The following is a 15,415-nucleotide window of genomic DNA, read 5'->3' on the forward strand; positions in this document are numbered from 1 at the left end:
TCCCTACTTCTACACGTCAGTGTCCTCCGCATCATTCCCAGAAGCCTTTGTGTTGTCTTCACAATTTTGGCGATTTGTCCCCTAAATTTTAGATCCTTATCCACTATCACCCCCAGATCTCTTATTTCCTCTACCTCCAACAATATATTCTCACCAAGCATAAATTCAGCATCCTATCTTTGTTTTCCAAATTTTAAAACCTTACATTTTGCAACATTGAACTCACATCCCCATTTCCATGCCCAATCGCTCAATCTATTCAAGTCTTCCTGTAAGGCCACAACATCTTCACTACATTTCATGGTTCGTCCCAACTTTCCATCATCTGCAAACAACTGAATATCTCCATCCAAATCTTCACCTATATCATTAATATACAAGTTAAATAGCAATGGACCTAAAACAGACCCCTGAGGCACTCCACTAGTGACTTTCCTTTTCCTGGATATCGCTCCCCCACAAACAACTTGTTGATACCTATCAGATAGCCAGTCTCCAATCCAATGCACTAATCTAATATCCAACCCCATCTGCTCTAGTTTGACTGTCAACCTATCATGAGGTACTCTATCAAAAGCCTTTGCGAAATCCAAATATATCACTGTGTATGCTTTTCCTGTATCCAAGGAAGCAGTCACTTTATTGTAATAAGTAAGTAGATTACTAAAACATGACCTCCCTTTAGCAAATCTATGCTGTCCATCAAAGATAATACCATTGTTGTCAACTCAACTCTGGATCCTAGTTCTCACAAGCTTCTCGAACAACTTAACCACAACACCTGACACACAGATAGGTCTATAATTTGATGCTTGAGTTCGATCACCTCCTTTATGAAGTGGCACAATCTTGCCCTCCTTCCACTCCTTAGGAACTTGACCGAGTGCAAGACTCGTATTAAAAAAATATGTCAAGGCAGGTGTCAACTCCCTGGCACATTCCTTCAGAATACGTGCTGATATATTATCAAGTCCCACAGCCTTATTAACATCTACTTTACTCAACTCCCCATACACCTCTTGCTCACCTACAGTCAATCTCTCCTCCCCATCATCAACTGCTCTCATTCCCTCCATGAAGTCACATTCACAAGATTGAAAGATCTTTATGAACTACTCATTAAGTATCTCCATCACACATTCTGCATCAGCTGTCTTTATACCATTTTCTCCAATCAATGTCATCCTTCCATAATCATTCTTTCTTTTGCTGGCTACATATTGAAAGAACTCCCTAGGATTCTTTTTGGCTTCCTTAACTGCTGTTCATACCTCTCTTTAGCTACTCTCACCAATCAAGTCACCCTCCTTGCCTGGTCTTTGTAGACCTCATGAAATTGGTTATTTCCACTTCTCTTATGCTGCCTGCACAATGCCCTTTTTCTCTATATCACATGCTTAATCTCTTTATTCATCCATCTCACACCCACCTTATTTAACTTTCTCACCCTTGGAATACATTTAGACATTGCATCTACTAAATAGTTTTTGAAAATCCCCCAAGCTGCATTGATCTCTTTTCCAGCTAACTCCTCATTCCATGCTACACCCTCAAGCTGTCTCCTGAGCTCTTCATAATCACCCCCCCCCCCCTTGTAGTTCCACATACACCCTTTTCTCACAGAGGTCCTCACACTGCTGGAAACCACCCAGGTAATCACCTCATGGTCACTCTCACCAATTGGTGGATGATTTGACACCTCATTTACAATTACATCCTCTGATGAGATGACCAAATCCAAGACTCTCAATTCTCATGTGCCCTCTGTTATATACTGTCTGAGTTAGTTATCCCTCAAAAACTCAAGAAACTCATGTTCTTTACTTCCAGTTGCTATCTCATCATTCCAGTCTATATTGCCATAATTAAAATCACCCATAACGATCACCCTTTTCTTATTTACTTGGCTAATTTGATTGTACATTTCATTATCACCACCATCCACATTACCTGGTCTATAACAACATCCCACCAAGTATTTGATTCCATTCACCTCTATCTCACACCATACTGCCTCAAAACCACTGGCACAATTTCCCTCTTGCATCTCCACTTTATATGGACATAACTCTTTCTCTATCATCAATAGCACCCTCTCCTCCCTTTTTACCTGCTCTGTCCTCACAAAACACATCATACCCTTCCTCTCTATTCCTGTCAGGATGTCATCCTCTTCCAACCATGTCTCACTTATTCCGACAATCTTTGGGTGAACAGACGCAATTAGTGCAACCGTTTCATCTGCCTTGTTTCTTATACTTCTAGCATTTGTATTCAAACACAACAGCTCATTTCTGGATCTACAGCTAGTTCCACTGATACTACCACTCACTCGATGTGATCTCTCCATGCTGTACTGGGGCCATTTCCCTTTCTGCTTCTTCATTTTAAAATCCTTTTCAATTAGAACTGTTTCCTCTTGATCCCTGGTCATCCCATTCCTTTCCTGCCTACACATGCTCACCTCCTCTTGGAGCATTCACCTTTCTCATGCTGTGTACCCCTCTTCACCCTGAGCCTCCCCGTTTCCCTGCTTCTCTTGCACACCAATTCTCTCATTTTCTATACTCATACCACTCACTTCCCAATTCATAACCACTTCTTCAATCTCTCCTGTCTTACTCTCCCGCTCTTCCACATCACTTCCCACTCAAACCGATTCATTCTCTCTATTCACTGCTCTACCTGCCAGCAGCAGTCTCTCCAAGTGACTCACACCATAACTACTCAAATGCAGTCCATCGCCCCATACAGCTTACTTCGTCCCTCAAACTCATTCCACACATTAATAAACTGTACTCCCATCTCCTCACACATTTCAGCCAGCATATCATTCATAATCCTTCCTCTCAGCCTCATTTCACCACAGTCATACCTAGGGAACACGCTAACTACCCTTCCTGTCACACTATTCTCTTTTATCCTTCTAAGCAACCTCCTGATATCCAATCTGAATGTCAAACTCTTTGTTTTCTCTCAAATCATTTGTACCTATTAATACTATTAACTCTTTTGCTCGCTATTGCCTCATATCCAATGCCTCAATCACTCTACTCATTTTACCACCTGGAAAACATACCTTGTGCATTTTATCCTCCAGCACACCTTTAATAATGGAGTCGCCATACAACGCCACTCGCTCATCTTTCATTAACTCTTTCATTCCATCATTATTTATTTTAATAGTTTTTACCTGAATTTTCTTAATTTCATTCCGCATCCATTTCATTTCTTGCCTCATCCAATCCAATTCAACTTCCGAATCTTGCGACACATTCTCTCTATCATTCAACCTTTCTAACTCTTGACCCCCTCTTCTCACTTTCACTCTCATTCATCTTTCTTTGTTTCCGTACTTTCAGTCCAACATGCATCCAACTTTCGCTATCATTCTTCCCATTTTCACACTCATTCTTCTTTCTTTGTTTCCGACTTTTGGTCCAACATGCATCCAACTTTCACTATCATTCTTCCCATTTTCACACTCATTATTCTTTCTTTGTTTCTGTTCTTTCAATCTGACATGCGTCGAACTTTCACTATCATCCATTCTTTCGATTTCTGCGTCACGCTATTTCTAGTTACATTCGTTCTCTCAATTTCGTTTCCCTCTGCCACTCTCACCTCACTTTCATCCCTTTTAACATCCATTACGGTTTTCAAATCGCTCTTTTTCTTTTATACTGATTTTTTAACATTTTTTCGCCTCTCTTTTTTCACCATCCTTCTGTTTCAAACGTGCACCCATTTTCCCCATGACAATCTCGCTACTAACACTTTCTGTCATCAATTGCATATTTACATTCATCAATTCCTCATTCAGGTCACACTTTGCACACACCCTCCTTCCATCTTCACCAAATATCCACAAATCATTTATGTAATCGAAAGAATACATATAACAGACCTCACACTTAACGAAATGAATGAAATCTAAATTAAAGTCATGGAATGTGAATGCCGCCGCCATTTTTTGCAGGTTACTAAGTCTAATAATAACGATTTCGTAATTAAGTTTTGGCAAAAAAAATCCCCCACACTAATAAAACCAGTAGCGCACAACGTTTACAGCCTCTCATACTCAAAAAATTATGCATATATATTTAATTATTCCTAGAAAACTTATCCCAATCAGGAGCTCTTCTTATACATGTCACTGTGCTTAATGCTATCCTCTTTATGTAGTTGAAATCCTTCTATGATAAGTTTGTTCAGTAACTCCTGCTGTCTGCAGAGCAGTGTTTTAGTTTTTTTTTTGAAATTGACATGTAGCCCATATCTCTTTCCTTCTGCATACAGTGTTTGCAGTGTCCACTCCAGCCTTGCTGCGTCTTCTTCAATTAGGATGAGTTAATGCCCATGGGGCTGACCGCATGATTCCTGCATTGTGTTATGTTTAAAGAAGGCAATTTCATCTAATAAATCAAGCAGAAATCACAAAAACACGCTTAGTTATCAAAAATAAATAATACAACAATAAAACAATAAAATTCATGAAATACTGCCAATTATTACTCAAATTAGCACTTACCTTTCTGGAGCTCTTTCTAACGCTACACAACTTACAGCTCTCTAGTGTGATGATAAAGGGAACAGAATGGAAGAGCTTTATCAAGAGTTGATGAAAATGAAGAGTGAAATGAAGTGTCTGGAAGATGAGATTAAACATCTAAAAAAGAAGTTGGCTTGAATGGGAAGGAGGAAGTCAGTATTATGAAGACAGAGTCAAAAGATAATTTTTAAAGATACCTGTGGCATAATTAAAATTAATAACTTAACATGTATATAACCAACAGTAATAAACTATGAATTAAAGGTACAAATATTTCATACTGAAAGTAACAGTACATCATCAGTGTAGAACAAACAGTTAAAGGAATGGAATACAAAGTACGATGGCAACAATTTTAATTGGTAATCCACTGACTGGTCTGTACTTTGTATTCCATTCCTTTAACTGTTTGTTCTACACTGGTACTGTTACTTTAAGTATGAAATATTTGTACCTTTAATTCATTAAAGTTTATTACTGTTGGTTATATAAGTATTAAGTTATTAATTTTAAGAGTCAAAGGATAATATAGCATGTTGTATGGGGGACTTCATCATTAGAGGTGTGACGAATAACAAAGTACACAAATCATACTTTCCTAGTGGAACACTGAAACAAAGAACTTCAAAGCATGAGAAGGAAGATTGGGCATCAGGATTAGTGGTAGTTGTGGGCACGAATGACATAGATGGTGAAAAAAAGGAATGTTGATAGGGACTTGAAGTTGTTGTGGAAAGTAAAGAATAATAATGTTGTTGTTGTTGGGATAGTTATTAGCATTTTGCCCAGACATGGTAATAGTGGATTGAGAAGAAGAGCAGAGATAATTAATGAAGTAAGATGGCTGAGTTTTGTGAGGCAAAGGAGATTCACATTTAGAGAAACTATTGTATGCTGAGAAAGCACAAATTCACAAAGTTAATGTAGCTAATGATCACAGGGTGACTGTCAAACAGGATAACAAGCCAAATAGATTGTAGGACAGAAGGGAGATGGATACAAGGTTGAAAATATGATTGCAGCAGCACAAGGTGATGAAATGCAGAAAGGTGAGAACGAGACAGGTAGAAATGGCAATCAGTGTTAGGATCAGAAAAATTGGAGTGGTCAGTGTGATATAGAGGTCTAGAGGTCAGTCTATATCACACCTCAAAGAGTGAGGTGTGATATAGAGGCTAGAGCAGAGAATGTTGGTGTAATGGCCTCAAAGACAGGGGGGTTATTATCTTTGAATACAGATGTAAGGGAATATTTGGAATAAAGGAACCAAGTTTTATGCATTGATTGGGTCAGTACGCCCAAAAATAATCGGTTTAAGTAAAACTTGGTTGTCTTAGGATGATGAACTGATAGGAATAGAAATAGAAGGATATACAATTTTCCAGAAGGATAAGAATGTGAAAGAGGAAGGGAAGTAATGTTAATGATTGCAGAGGAATTATGTTCACAAAGAATGGAAGTTGGAAATGGTAGTATATGTCACTTATTTGCGAGAAGAACACCATAACAGAAAAAAAAAAATTAAATTTTTTAAGAAACGAGTTTGAAAATTTTGAATATAAATATAAGCTGAATATACTTTTAAAAATTACTGTTTATTTACTATAGGAAAATGATTGTATTTGAGTAAAAGTACTTCCATTATTTTTCAAGTAAATAGAATTAAGCGTTCTTCTTCAACTTCTGTAGTTAACTCAAAAACAAAATTTTTTTTATTTACGTCATTTTCGCAAATGAGCAATGCAAAGATTTTCAATCTGTGGGGTGTGAAGTTGAAATTAATAAACTAGTACATCCCATAGCATATTATTATTATAGGTCAGGAAATCTAGAGAATACTGATTGTGAAATGTTTAGGCAAATTGGTTGGGCATGTAAAAAAGAAGATTACCTTAATGGGAGATTTTAATTTAATTTAATTATAGAATGCTAGGGGGAGAACAAGAAAAGTGAATTTTTTGAATTTCTGAGGGATAAATATCTTAAGCAACATAATGAAAGAAGCAACTAGAGATTTTAGAGTGTTGAATTTGGTGATATCTTCACAAGATGTGATTGTTTATGAGGTATTAACACTGCTGTCAGTTGGTGAGTTTAGAAGTGTGATACAAGAAAAGATTATTACCAAAAAAGGATATATGTGGAATCAAGGTGAGTGGTTATGGGAAGCTCTGTAGTCAACTAGCAGCAATACCTTGTAGATGAGCTGTGCAGAGAAGGTGTTAACAGCGCTTGGGTATTTTGAAAGTTTATTTTTCACTTGGTTAGAGTATAATAAATTTAGTTTAATCCTTTATCCAAGTGTGAGCAAACAAAGTTTGCACCTGAAAGTATCTTCAGGACTGGGGTAAGGTGGTACAACACCAGAACACTCCTTGCAAAGGTGGAGCAAGCTACCAACACTCCTATCTCAGTATCTCCCATAATGCAAAACACATCTCCTTGCGGATATGTCTAATGTTATGCATTAAGGGAAGGGCCACAACTCAGACTAGTTTCGACCTTTATTGAGGTCTCTTCAGTGGGAGCCAGGCAGAAGCATTAGCAGGTCATCTCTACCTATAGGAGTTGCCAAATGGTGTGCCACCCTTTTTTAATAAATTACTCTGGATTTAGAGAAAGATGTTGAAAGTTTATTTTTCACTTGGTTAGAGTATAATAAATTTAGTTTAATCCTTTATCCAAGTATGAGCAAACAAAGTTTGCACCTGAAAGTATCTTCAGGACTGGGGTAAGGTGGTACAACACCAGGCACTCCTTGCTATCCTGAAGATACTTTCAGGTGCAAACTTTGTTTGCTCACACTTGGATAAAGGATTAAACTAAATTTATTATGCTTGAGAATTTAAAAGGCAGCATATGACACAATCAGTGTGTAACTGCATACCAAGAGTTAAGCAAATAAATAGAATAAGAGTGAAATGGATGAAGAGTGAAGTCAAGCAAGCTGTGTTGGAAAACAAAATGTTATGGAGGAGGTATAAGACATTTAATATTGATCAGATGCATGAGAAGTATAAAGTGCAAGTTAGTAAGGTGATGAGCATGGTAAAGAAAGAAAAAAGTGCTGTATGAGAGGAGATTGGTTAATCAGGCCAAGGATAATTCAAGTGAATTCTTCTTCTGCTATATGACAACAAGAGGAAGAATAATTAGGGCAATTTGACACTGGTGGATAGTCATGGTAGCAGAGTGACCAGTGCAAAGGTATTGTGAAATTACTGAATGAGCATCTCATCAGTATATATCATACTGTGTAAATAATGCTGTGCAATATGTAACATGGAGCAAGTATAAGTGAAAGAATCAGAGGTGTATCAGATGGTGATTGGGTTACATGTTAATAAGACTGTGAGAATGGATGACATATCACCAGGTAATTTTCAGAAATTAAGGAATGCACAATACAGTTATCTATGCCCTTGACTTGGTTATTTAATGAAAGTCATGTAGAGGTTTCTATGGAGTGGAGGTAAAAAAAAAAAAGAAAAAAAAGCGAAATATTACCACTCCAAATGGTTATATAGGGCAGAAGTTTCCAATTATAGATCAGTCTGCATATCTGCATCTAGTGGTAAGCCTTATATGTTGGCTATTCATAGCTGTATTTTTTAAGGAAATTATAATCTAGACTAATATATTAGCTAAAATAAATTTAATCCATACTCACTAATTTGGGTTAGTCTAAGGCTCATGTTAATGAAGTAAGTTTAAGCTGCTGTTAATTCCCTGGAACATTCTGTCAAGAAACATGATGATATGGCATCACATTTACTCAATTCTTCATCTACTTCCTGTTTATTCATCATCAGTGGCACCCCCCCCCACACACTGCTCTCATGTTCTGCATTTTTTGAATTCATAACAACGGAATACATTAATAAATTGCTCATTTAACATCTCTAATATATCCTCCTCCTCAGTAGTTATCTTTCTACCATTATCACTAACCAACATCATCTTTCCATAATCATTCTTCCTTCTGTTAGGCCCCATATCAAAAAACTCCCTAAAATTTTTGTCCTTTCTTGCTAACTCCTGCTCAACTATACTTTTATTACCCTTACCATGTGGGTCAGTCACCTTTCTTATTATTCAAACTATTTCTCAAATTAGAAATGCATTCAGACATTTTCTCTGCTGCCACATAATTCCTGCGTATGGACCAAGCAGCATTGATTTCCTTCCCATCCAATTCCTCATTCCAGGATATAGCTGCAAGCTGTGTCATGAGTTTGTCATAATCACCCATGTTATACTTCCACATTGAGCTTTTCCTTACAGATATTAATATATTGCTGGCCACCACCCATAGGAAGATTTTACCCTCATTTACAATAATTTGCTTTGATGAGATAATCAAATCCAAGATCCTTAATCCTTGTACCTCTGTTATGTATTGCCTAAGATAGTTGTCTCTCAAGAACTCACGAAATTCATTCGATTTGATTCCAGATGTCATATCTTCATTCTAATCTATATCACCATAATGATCACTCTTTTCGTCAGACCAATTTGCAAACACCTTACCAGATTTTTAGCAACACCCTACTAAACATATTATTCTTTCCTCCCCTTCACACCATGCTGCTTCAAGTTTTTGTGAGTGGATTTTATCGGATTGATATAGAGATTTAAATTAAAAAAAAAAAGCATATAAAGTAGAAACCAGAGGCCATTCCTGGAAGTTGCGTAAGAAGATGTGAGGAATAGTTTTTTTTAATAAGAAGAATTATGGGTTAATGGAACACATTACTAGAACATGTTAATGTAAGGAATGTTAAGGATTTTAAAAATAAGTATGATGCATATGTTGTCAGTTGAATGAACCTTCCACTATGAGTCTGCTGACTTTATGGAGGGTGTGATAATAATGATCTACTGAACTGTGAATGATATTCTGCTGGTTTTCTACCTAGCATCCTCAGAGCAAAATTACAACTGTTTCAGGCATGCAGTACTCTAAGAGATCTTTGTAGAAATAGTTGAAATTGGAATCAAGAAATATTAATTTTCCTAATACAGCACCCTCTACAGGCTGGATAACCATAAAATTAATTTTGAGAAATCAGGCTATTTGTTCTCAGAAGAACTGAGTGGTTTTTTGCTGACAAATACCAGAAATGATGTATATAGGTGCTGAGCCAGAGAGATGGGGCGTTGCAGTGGGATATCATGGGGTTCTTTACTTGGACTGTTGTTTACCACACATTAACACCAAGCTAGGACAAATTGCCTTGTACTGTACCTGACTTTGGGGGTGGGACAAGAGAAGTTATTGTGTGTTCCTGTTTGCATATCAAGTGGGCCATAAATCAAATCACTTCTGATGATATTCAAATCTTCATGTCAGATCTATATATGTCTCTCCTTGGACTGGCACCTCTAGCCTCTCCTGGTATAAGCATATCACATTGTAACTACAGTCTTTTCTGCATTCAAAGAAACTAATGTCCTTTTCTGCTGAAGACATTATTTCTCACCTGTACAACCATTAATACTATATAAACACCAAATATTTCTCCTCTTGAATGTTGTTCTCACATATTGTGATGCCTCAAAAATCTCCCTAAAAAGATTTTTGAAGCATTATCTTTCAAAAATCACTCTCTGCAAAAGGACAGTCCACTTATTTGACAACTATTCTCTCACACCAATCATGATCTCACAAAAGTACTGTTTTTGCTTTAATGCCCCTCTATAGGTATTATCATGGATGCCATCCCACTGACCTCATTAACACTATTTCTCCACTTTCTTTCAAGTTCATAAACACACAAACATTCATTCAGTGCCTGGTTTCAAACATGCCAAACCATGTTATCATCTTCCTCTTTCATTCTTTCTACCTCTGAATTGGCACAGCTTTCCCCACAGAGTTTTCTCTGAGGATTACAACCTTCAGCTTTTAAAAAAAGATATCAATAAGTTTCTTCTTTATCACTTCCTTGCACGCACGCACGCACGCACACACACACAACAAATATGTTCTGTAAGTTTTGCAACCTCTTGTGTGTGTGTGAGATTGATATAAAAATATAAGTTAGTATGGGATCTTATAATTACAGGGTGGCCATAAAATATCTTTCCCTCTTTGGAGGCATATGTAGCTAAAACCAATAAACAGAATGAGACCAAATTTTATATTGAAACTTTTGAAGGCATGGGGAGATGATTTCAACGAAAAAAATATTTAGTACCAAAAGTCACTGGTAGGGGAAATTTTGGTGCTGGCGGAGCCAAAAACCAAGTGGATAATTACATTAAATGCAGATAAAGTGGAATAATAACATTTCGACGGTGTAAGCGACAGCTGCGTCACTCATTCCAGCTGGATATGTGCCGCGTTACAATGATAATAATAATAATAATAATAATAATTAAACTAAAACAACAACTTGTGAGAGACAGAAATTAATGTAGTGATTGAACTCACAGGAAGTAATGTTTTAATCATCAGAATCAAGGTCCCCTGGACCACATACATGATTTTCAATGTGCTGACCTTTCTTGTGTACAACAAATTTCATCTGGTGTGCGATATAGTGATCCAGTTTCTTCAAACTTCTTAATCATAGCTCTCAGCTGACATAGGACCTGTACGCAGGTTATGAAGCCTTCTCCGAAGGGCCGCTACGGCATTGCACCGTTTAAGGTAAAACAACAAGTAAAGCATGCTGAGGCAAGGTAGGACACATATTGAGCACAATTTGTCAGTCATTCGAATAAATTGAACTGCCTGAATGTTCCCAATCCCTTTTAAGTGGAATTGGTGGCATTGCTGTCATGTGTGCACAATAAAATTTGCATAATCCTTTTCACCTGCGTTTAATGCAAATATTTAACTGCTTTCGGCTCCACCAGCACCAAAATTTCTCCTGTCGGCGACTTTTGGTACTAAATATTTTTTTTGTGGAATTCATCTCCTGATGCCTTCGAAAGTCTCAATATAAAATGTGATCTCATTCCGTGTATTAGTTTTAGTTACTGATACCTCCAAAGAGGGAAAGTTAATTTATGGCCACCCTATATATTATAAATAAGATTTAACAGTTCATGGAAAGTAGGGAGAATTTTAAGTCAGCCTTGGAAAATTGAGTGTGGCTAGGAAGAGCATGTGAGATTCAAGTTCTTCTTACAGTATATGGTAAATGTGAGGAAAGGTCTACTAGCGGTTTTATAAATTCATAGATAAGTGGTTTTTAGCATATCAAAGAGTTTATATCTGAATATCTTGTTAAAAGTTTCTGACAGGATATACAGATATCTTGAATGCATTCTAGCATTCAAGATATCTGTTTGAATTGAATTGAATTGAGAAAAGGAGAGAACTGAATTATTTTCTTTTCTCAATTAGTAGTCTGAGGATGAATATAGGATCTATGCAGGATCTTCCTTTTCTAAAGCCATTCTGTTCTTCATTTATAATTTTTTCTAGTATAGGGTTGATTCTGTTCTTCAGTAGTTTGACATATATCTTATAACAAGCATTTAATAAGCTAATTCCTCTGTAGTTGTGAAAATTATTCTTACATCATATTATGAATTATTTCATCTTACGTTGTCCTGTATTCACTGGACTAATTTGCCAGCATATGCCACTATGTTCTCTCCTATCCCTCCATCCTATAGCAGCAATCAACTATATATTTTACACTGTTGGCTTATATCTTACATTAGACCTCAAATGAACTGCCCTCTGCATCCCTGTCCTCCTGATGTACTGCTACTCTTTTGGCCTAAAATCTTCTTCTCTCATTAGTAATCCCCCCCCCCATAGTATTTTCAGTGGACAGTAGAAACTGTCCACTGAAAATACTATACACATTGCATTCTATTCCCTATATCATCCTCCATCAATAAAGCTTCATGCTTATGACCTTGGGCCAAGCTAAACTAACAAATGCTAAATCTTAACCCCTTTGTTCCAGATACTTCTGGCATTAGTATACATCAACTGATGCATAACTCTTTGGCTCCAACCCCCCGTTGCACTCTGTATTGTCTATCTTGCTCACTTTTAAAACACAGGGGCTACATTCAATGTCATTTGATCATCATTCCACTCACTCACTTCAAGGCTACCTGCATACACACATTTGCCTGGGTCCCTTCTACATTAAGAACTCTAGTTTTCCTGACTTTGTAACTCCAAATCCATTCAAATGCAAACAATCCCTTATGTAAGTCCTTTCACATATCAAACTCAGTCTACACATCCACAAACTTCACACCATTCCTTGTACACACTGACTCACATAGCTCTTCTTTTCAGCTCGAATCTATGCTACTGTTGTATCAAATTCACAAACTTTCTTCTTTCATTCTTCTTATTCCAAGTATGTATTCTACCATATGCATGGACACACACACACACACACACACACATTAATTATTTTACTACCTGCATGACAAGTGACAGCACAAGAGCAGCAAAAGAAGCCTCCACATAACCTTTTAGAAATACAGCAAAGAGAGCTGCACTAAGTGAAATTACAATGCAGAGCAGGTCGATATGGACTCCTAACCAACGCATGGAGGAATAAAACAGATAATGTGGAGATGAATGTACATCTATTAAATGGTTGAACCTGAAAGAGAGAAAAAAAAGTAATCTGTAATGGATGAGAAAAGCATCAGAAAACTATATATTTTTTGCATAGCTGAAATAATTAGAAAAAAGCAAATTATGTAAAACTCGATCACAGTCATACTGAATGGTAATAGCCCATTATTTTGAAGTCCTTATCAGAGCTTCATCCACATAAACATTCTTATTAGAATACTTGAAATTTTTATCTTACCAAGAATAAATATAAGAAACCCTTAACAATAGTTCTTCAACTAAAAAATAGTATTCCTAACAGCAACAACTATATTTTTGAGCAGTTGAAATAATTATAATTTTAATAGCAAATGATATAAACTTAATTAAAATAATACTGAATGTTCAGAGCCCATTAATATGAGGTGCTTATCAGAAGTGCTTTCCATACAGATAGTCATTGAAAGAATACTGGAAATTTGTATCATGCCTAGAATGTGAGAAACCTGAATGTGGATTCTACAACTAAGAATTACCATTTTGAAGATATGGAAGTGGCAGGGTTTATTTTGTCTGAAAGTTTAGGTGTTTACCCTAATGTAAAAATTAATATACTCTATACTCAGAAATTTAAAGCCTGATGGCTTTAAATTTCTACTCAGCATAACTCTAAATAACCATAGAAATATTGTACTTGTTTTGGTTATTTAGAAATTTTACACAGCATTCAATTCATGTCATATCTTTGTGCATTACAAAATATGATATTTGACACTGATGATGCATTTTAATCTTGAAGACATGGTTTCATTAACAAGCCATTGCACTCAGAAATGTTTTCACAATTTAGAAAATTGCTAATGAATTTGCATTTGTTGTTGATTACTACTAATTTCCACTTCATTTTCAAGAACATTAAAAAGATAAAATGTTGAGATAAATCCTATACTCTGTGTATTAGTGATGATAAATTTAAGCTATATGTGCAAAAGTATGACATAATACAATATCACACAATATTATTATCATTACAGGCAACTCCAAGCAGTCCTTAGACTCATCGAGGGAGGCCCTAAACATCATGTCAAGAACTAGCTAACATTTATGCAGTATCTATCATACTTTGCTTTGAACTTATTCACAGTCATGGCACTAGGGTTGCCACCTTTTGGTAAGTCCAAAGAGGGACACACTTATCAAATATGAAAGTCTTCCTCTCCTCTAAATGTATAAAATGAAAAAGCTAAAGTTGAATATGTAATTCTAACCTTATAAAAAATTAAAAGATTGAATACATCGGTAATGGTATTAGTGATTTAATAATATTTGTATTTTAAATATATGTTGTCCCCCTTAGGTGTAATTCGGGACGCTGAAAATTTTCTTAAAATTCGGGATGTCTCGCCTAATTCGGGACAGGTGGCAATCCTACATGGCACCCACAACAGACTCTGGCAACCTATTCCACTCATTCAATACTCTCCAAGCAAAAAATCTAGTTTTAACACCCTTGCTAGCTACACTCTTAATCAGTTTCCATGGAAGGTCCATAATTCTCCCACCAACACACCTGTTCTGAAAAATTTTCTCTGAATTAATTTTGTAAAACTCCCTCAGTAATTTGTGTTTCAATCATATCACCCCTTTTCCACCTGTCAACCAGATTTTGTAAAACCCACAAATCTTCAACCTGTACTCATAAGGTTCATACCCAGACCTGTTATCATCTTGGTTGCTCGCCTCTGGAACCCCCCCCCCCCTCTCCTCCTCATCACCAAAAAACCATGGTGCCCAGATCTGCATGCAGTAATCAAGATGGATTATTATCAAGGCTCAATAAAGAGAAACAATAACCTACTCATCAAAGTATTCTTTGATGAGTAGGTTATCAGATCACTTGGTAGCAATTAAGTGATCTGATAGCTGCTTTTGCACTTTTGCTATGTGCCTCCCTAAACTTTAACTCCCTGTCCACCAACACTCCCAAGTCTCTGGATTTGGAGGAGTGTTGGTGGTGTACTCAATTTCTTGGAGTATAGTTCCACCAATGTGGTATACAGCTGGTAATCTTTTCACCACAAAATGCATAACCTTACACTTTGCCACATTAAACTGACATCTATTCCCCTTTGCCCAGTCTCAATCTATCCAAATCATCCTGCAAAATTTTGACATCATCTGTATTAACTATCGCTCTACCCAACTTGGCATCATCAGCAAATAACTGAACAGTTTCTCTTAGATCCTTCCCAATATCATTAATGAGCCAATTAAACAGTAGTGATCCAAGAACCCTGCACCATGCCACTAGTCACAGG

At 36.6% G+C, this 15,415-nt stretch overlaps 1 protein-coding gene across 4 annotated transcripts in view; it reads right to left on the minus strand.

Annotated features, from left to right (window-relative positions):
- Positions 1-15,415, minus strand: part of LOC150102874 (ATP-binding cassette sub-family C member 5-like) — a 1,133,802-nt gene that overhangs the window by 236,007 nt on the left and 882,380 nt on the right. For all 4 annotated transcript variants that reach the window (XM_090397917.1, XM_090397915.1, XM_090397916.1 and 1 more), the window contains one exon: positions 12,957-13,143. In XM_090397917.1, coding sequence (XP_090254043.1) covers positions 12,957-13,143 — 187 coding nt within the window. The remainder of the gene's footprint in view (positions 1-12,956; positions 13,144-15,415) is intronic.

Source organism: Typopeltis vanoorti, chromosome 9 (genome assembly GCF_054136105.1).
Source record: "Typopeltis vanoorti isolate ZY-2024b chromosome 9, IOZ_Tvanoo_1.0, whole genome shotgun sequence".
NCBI classification, from domain to species: domain Eukaryota; kingdom Metazoa; phylum Arthropoda; class Arachnida; order Uropygi; family Thelyphonidae; genus Typopeltis; species Typopeltis vanoorti.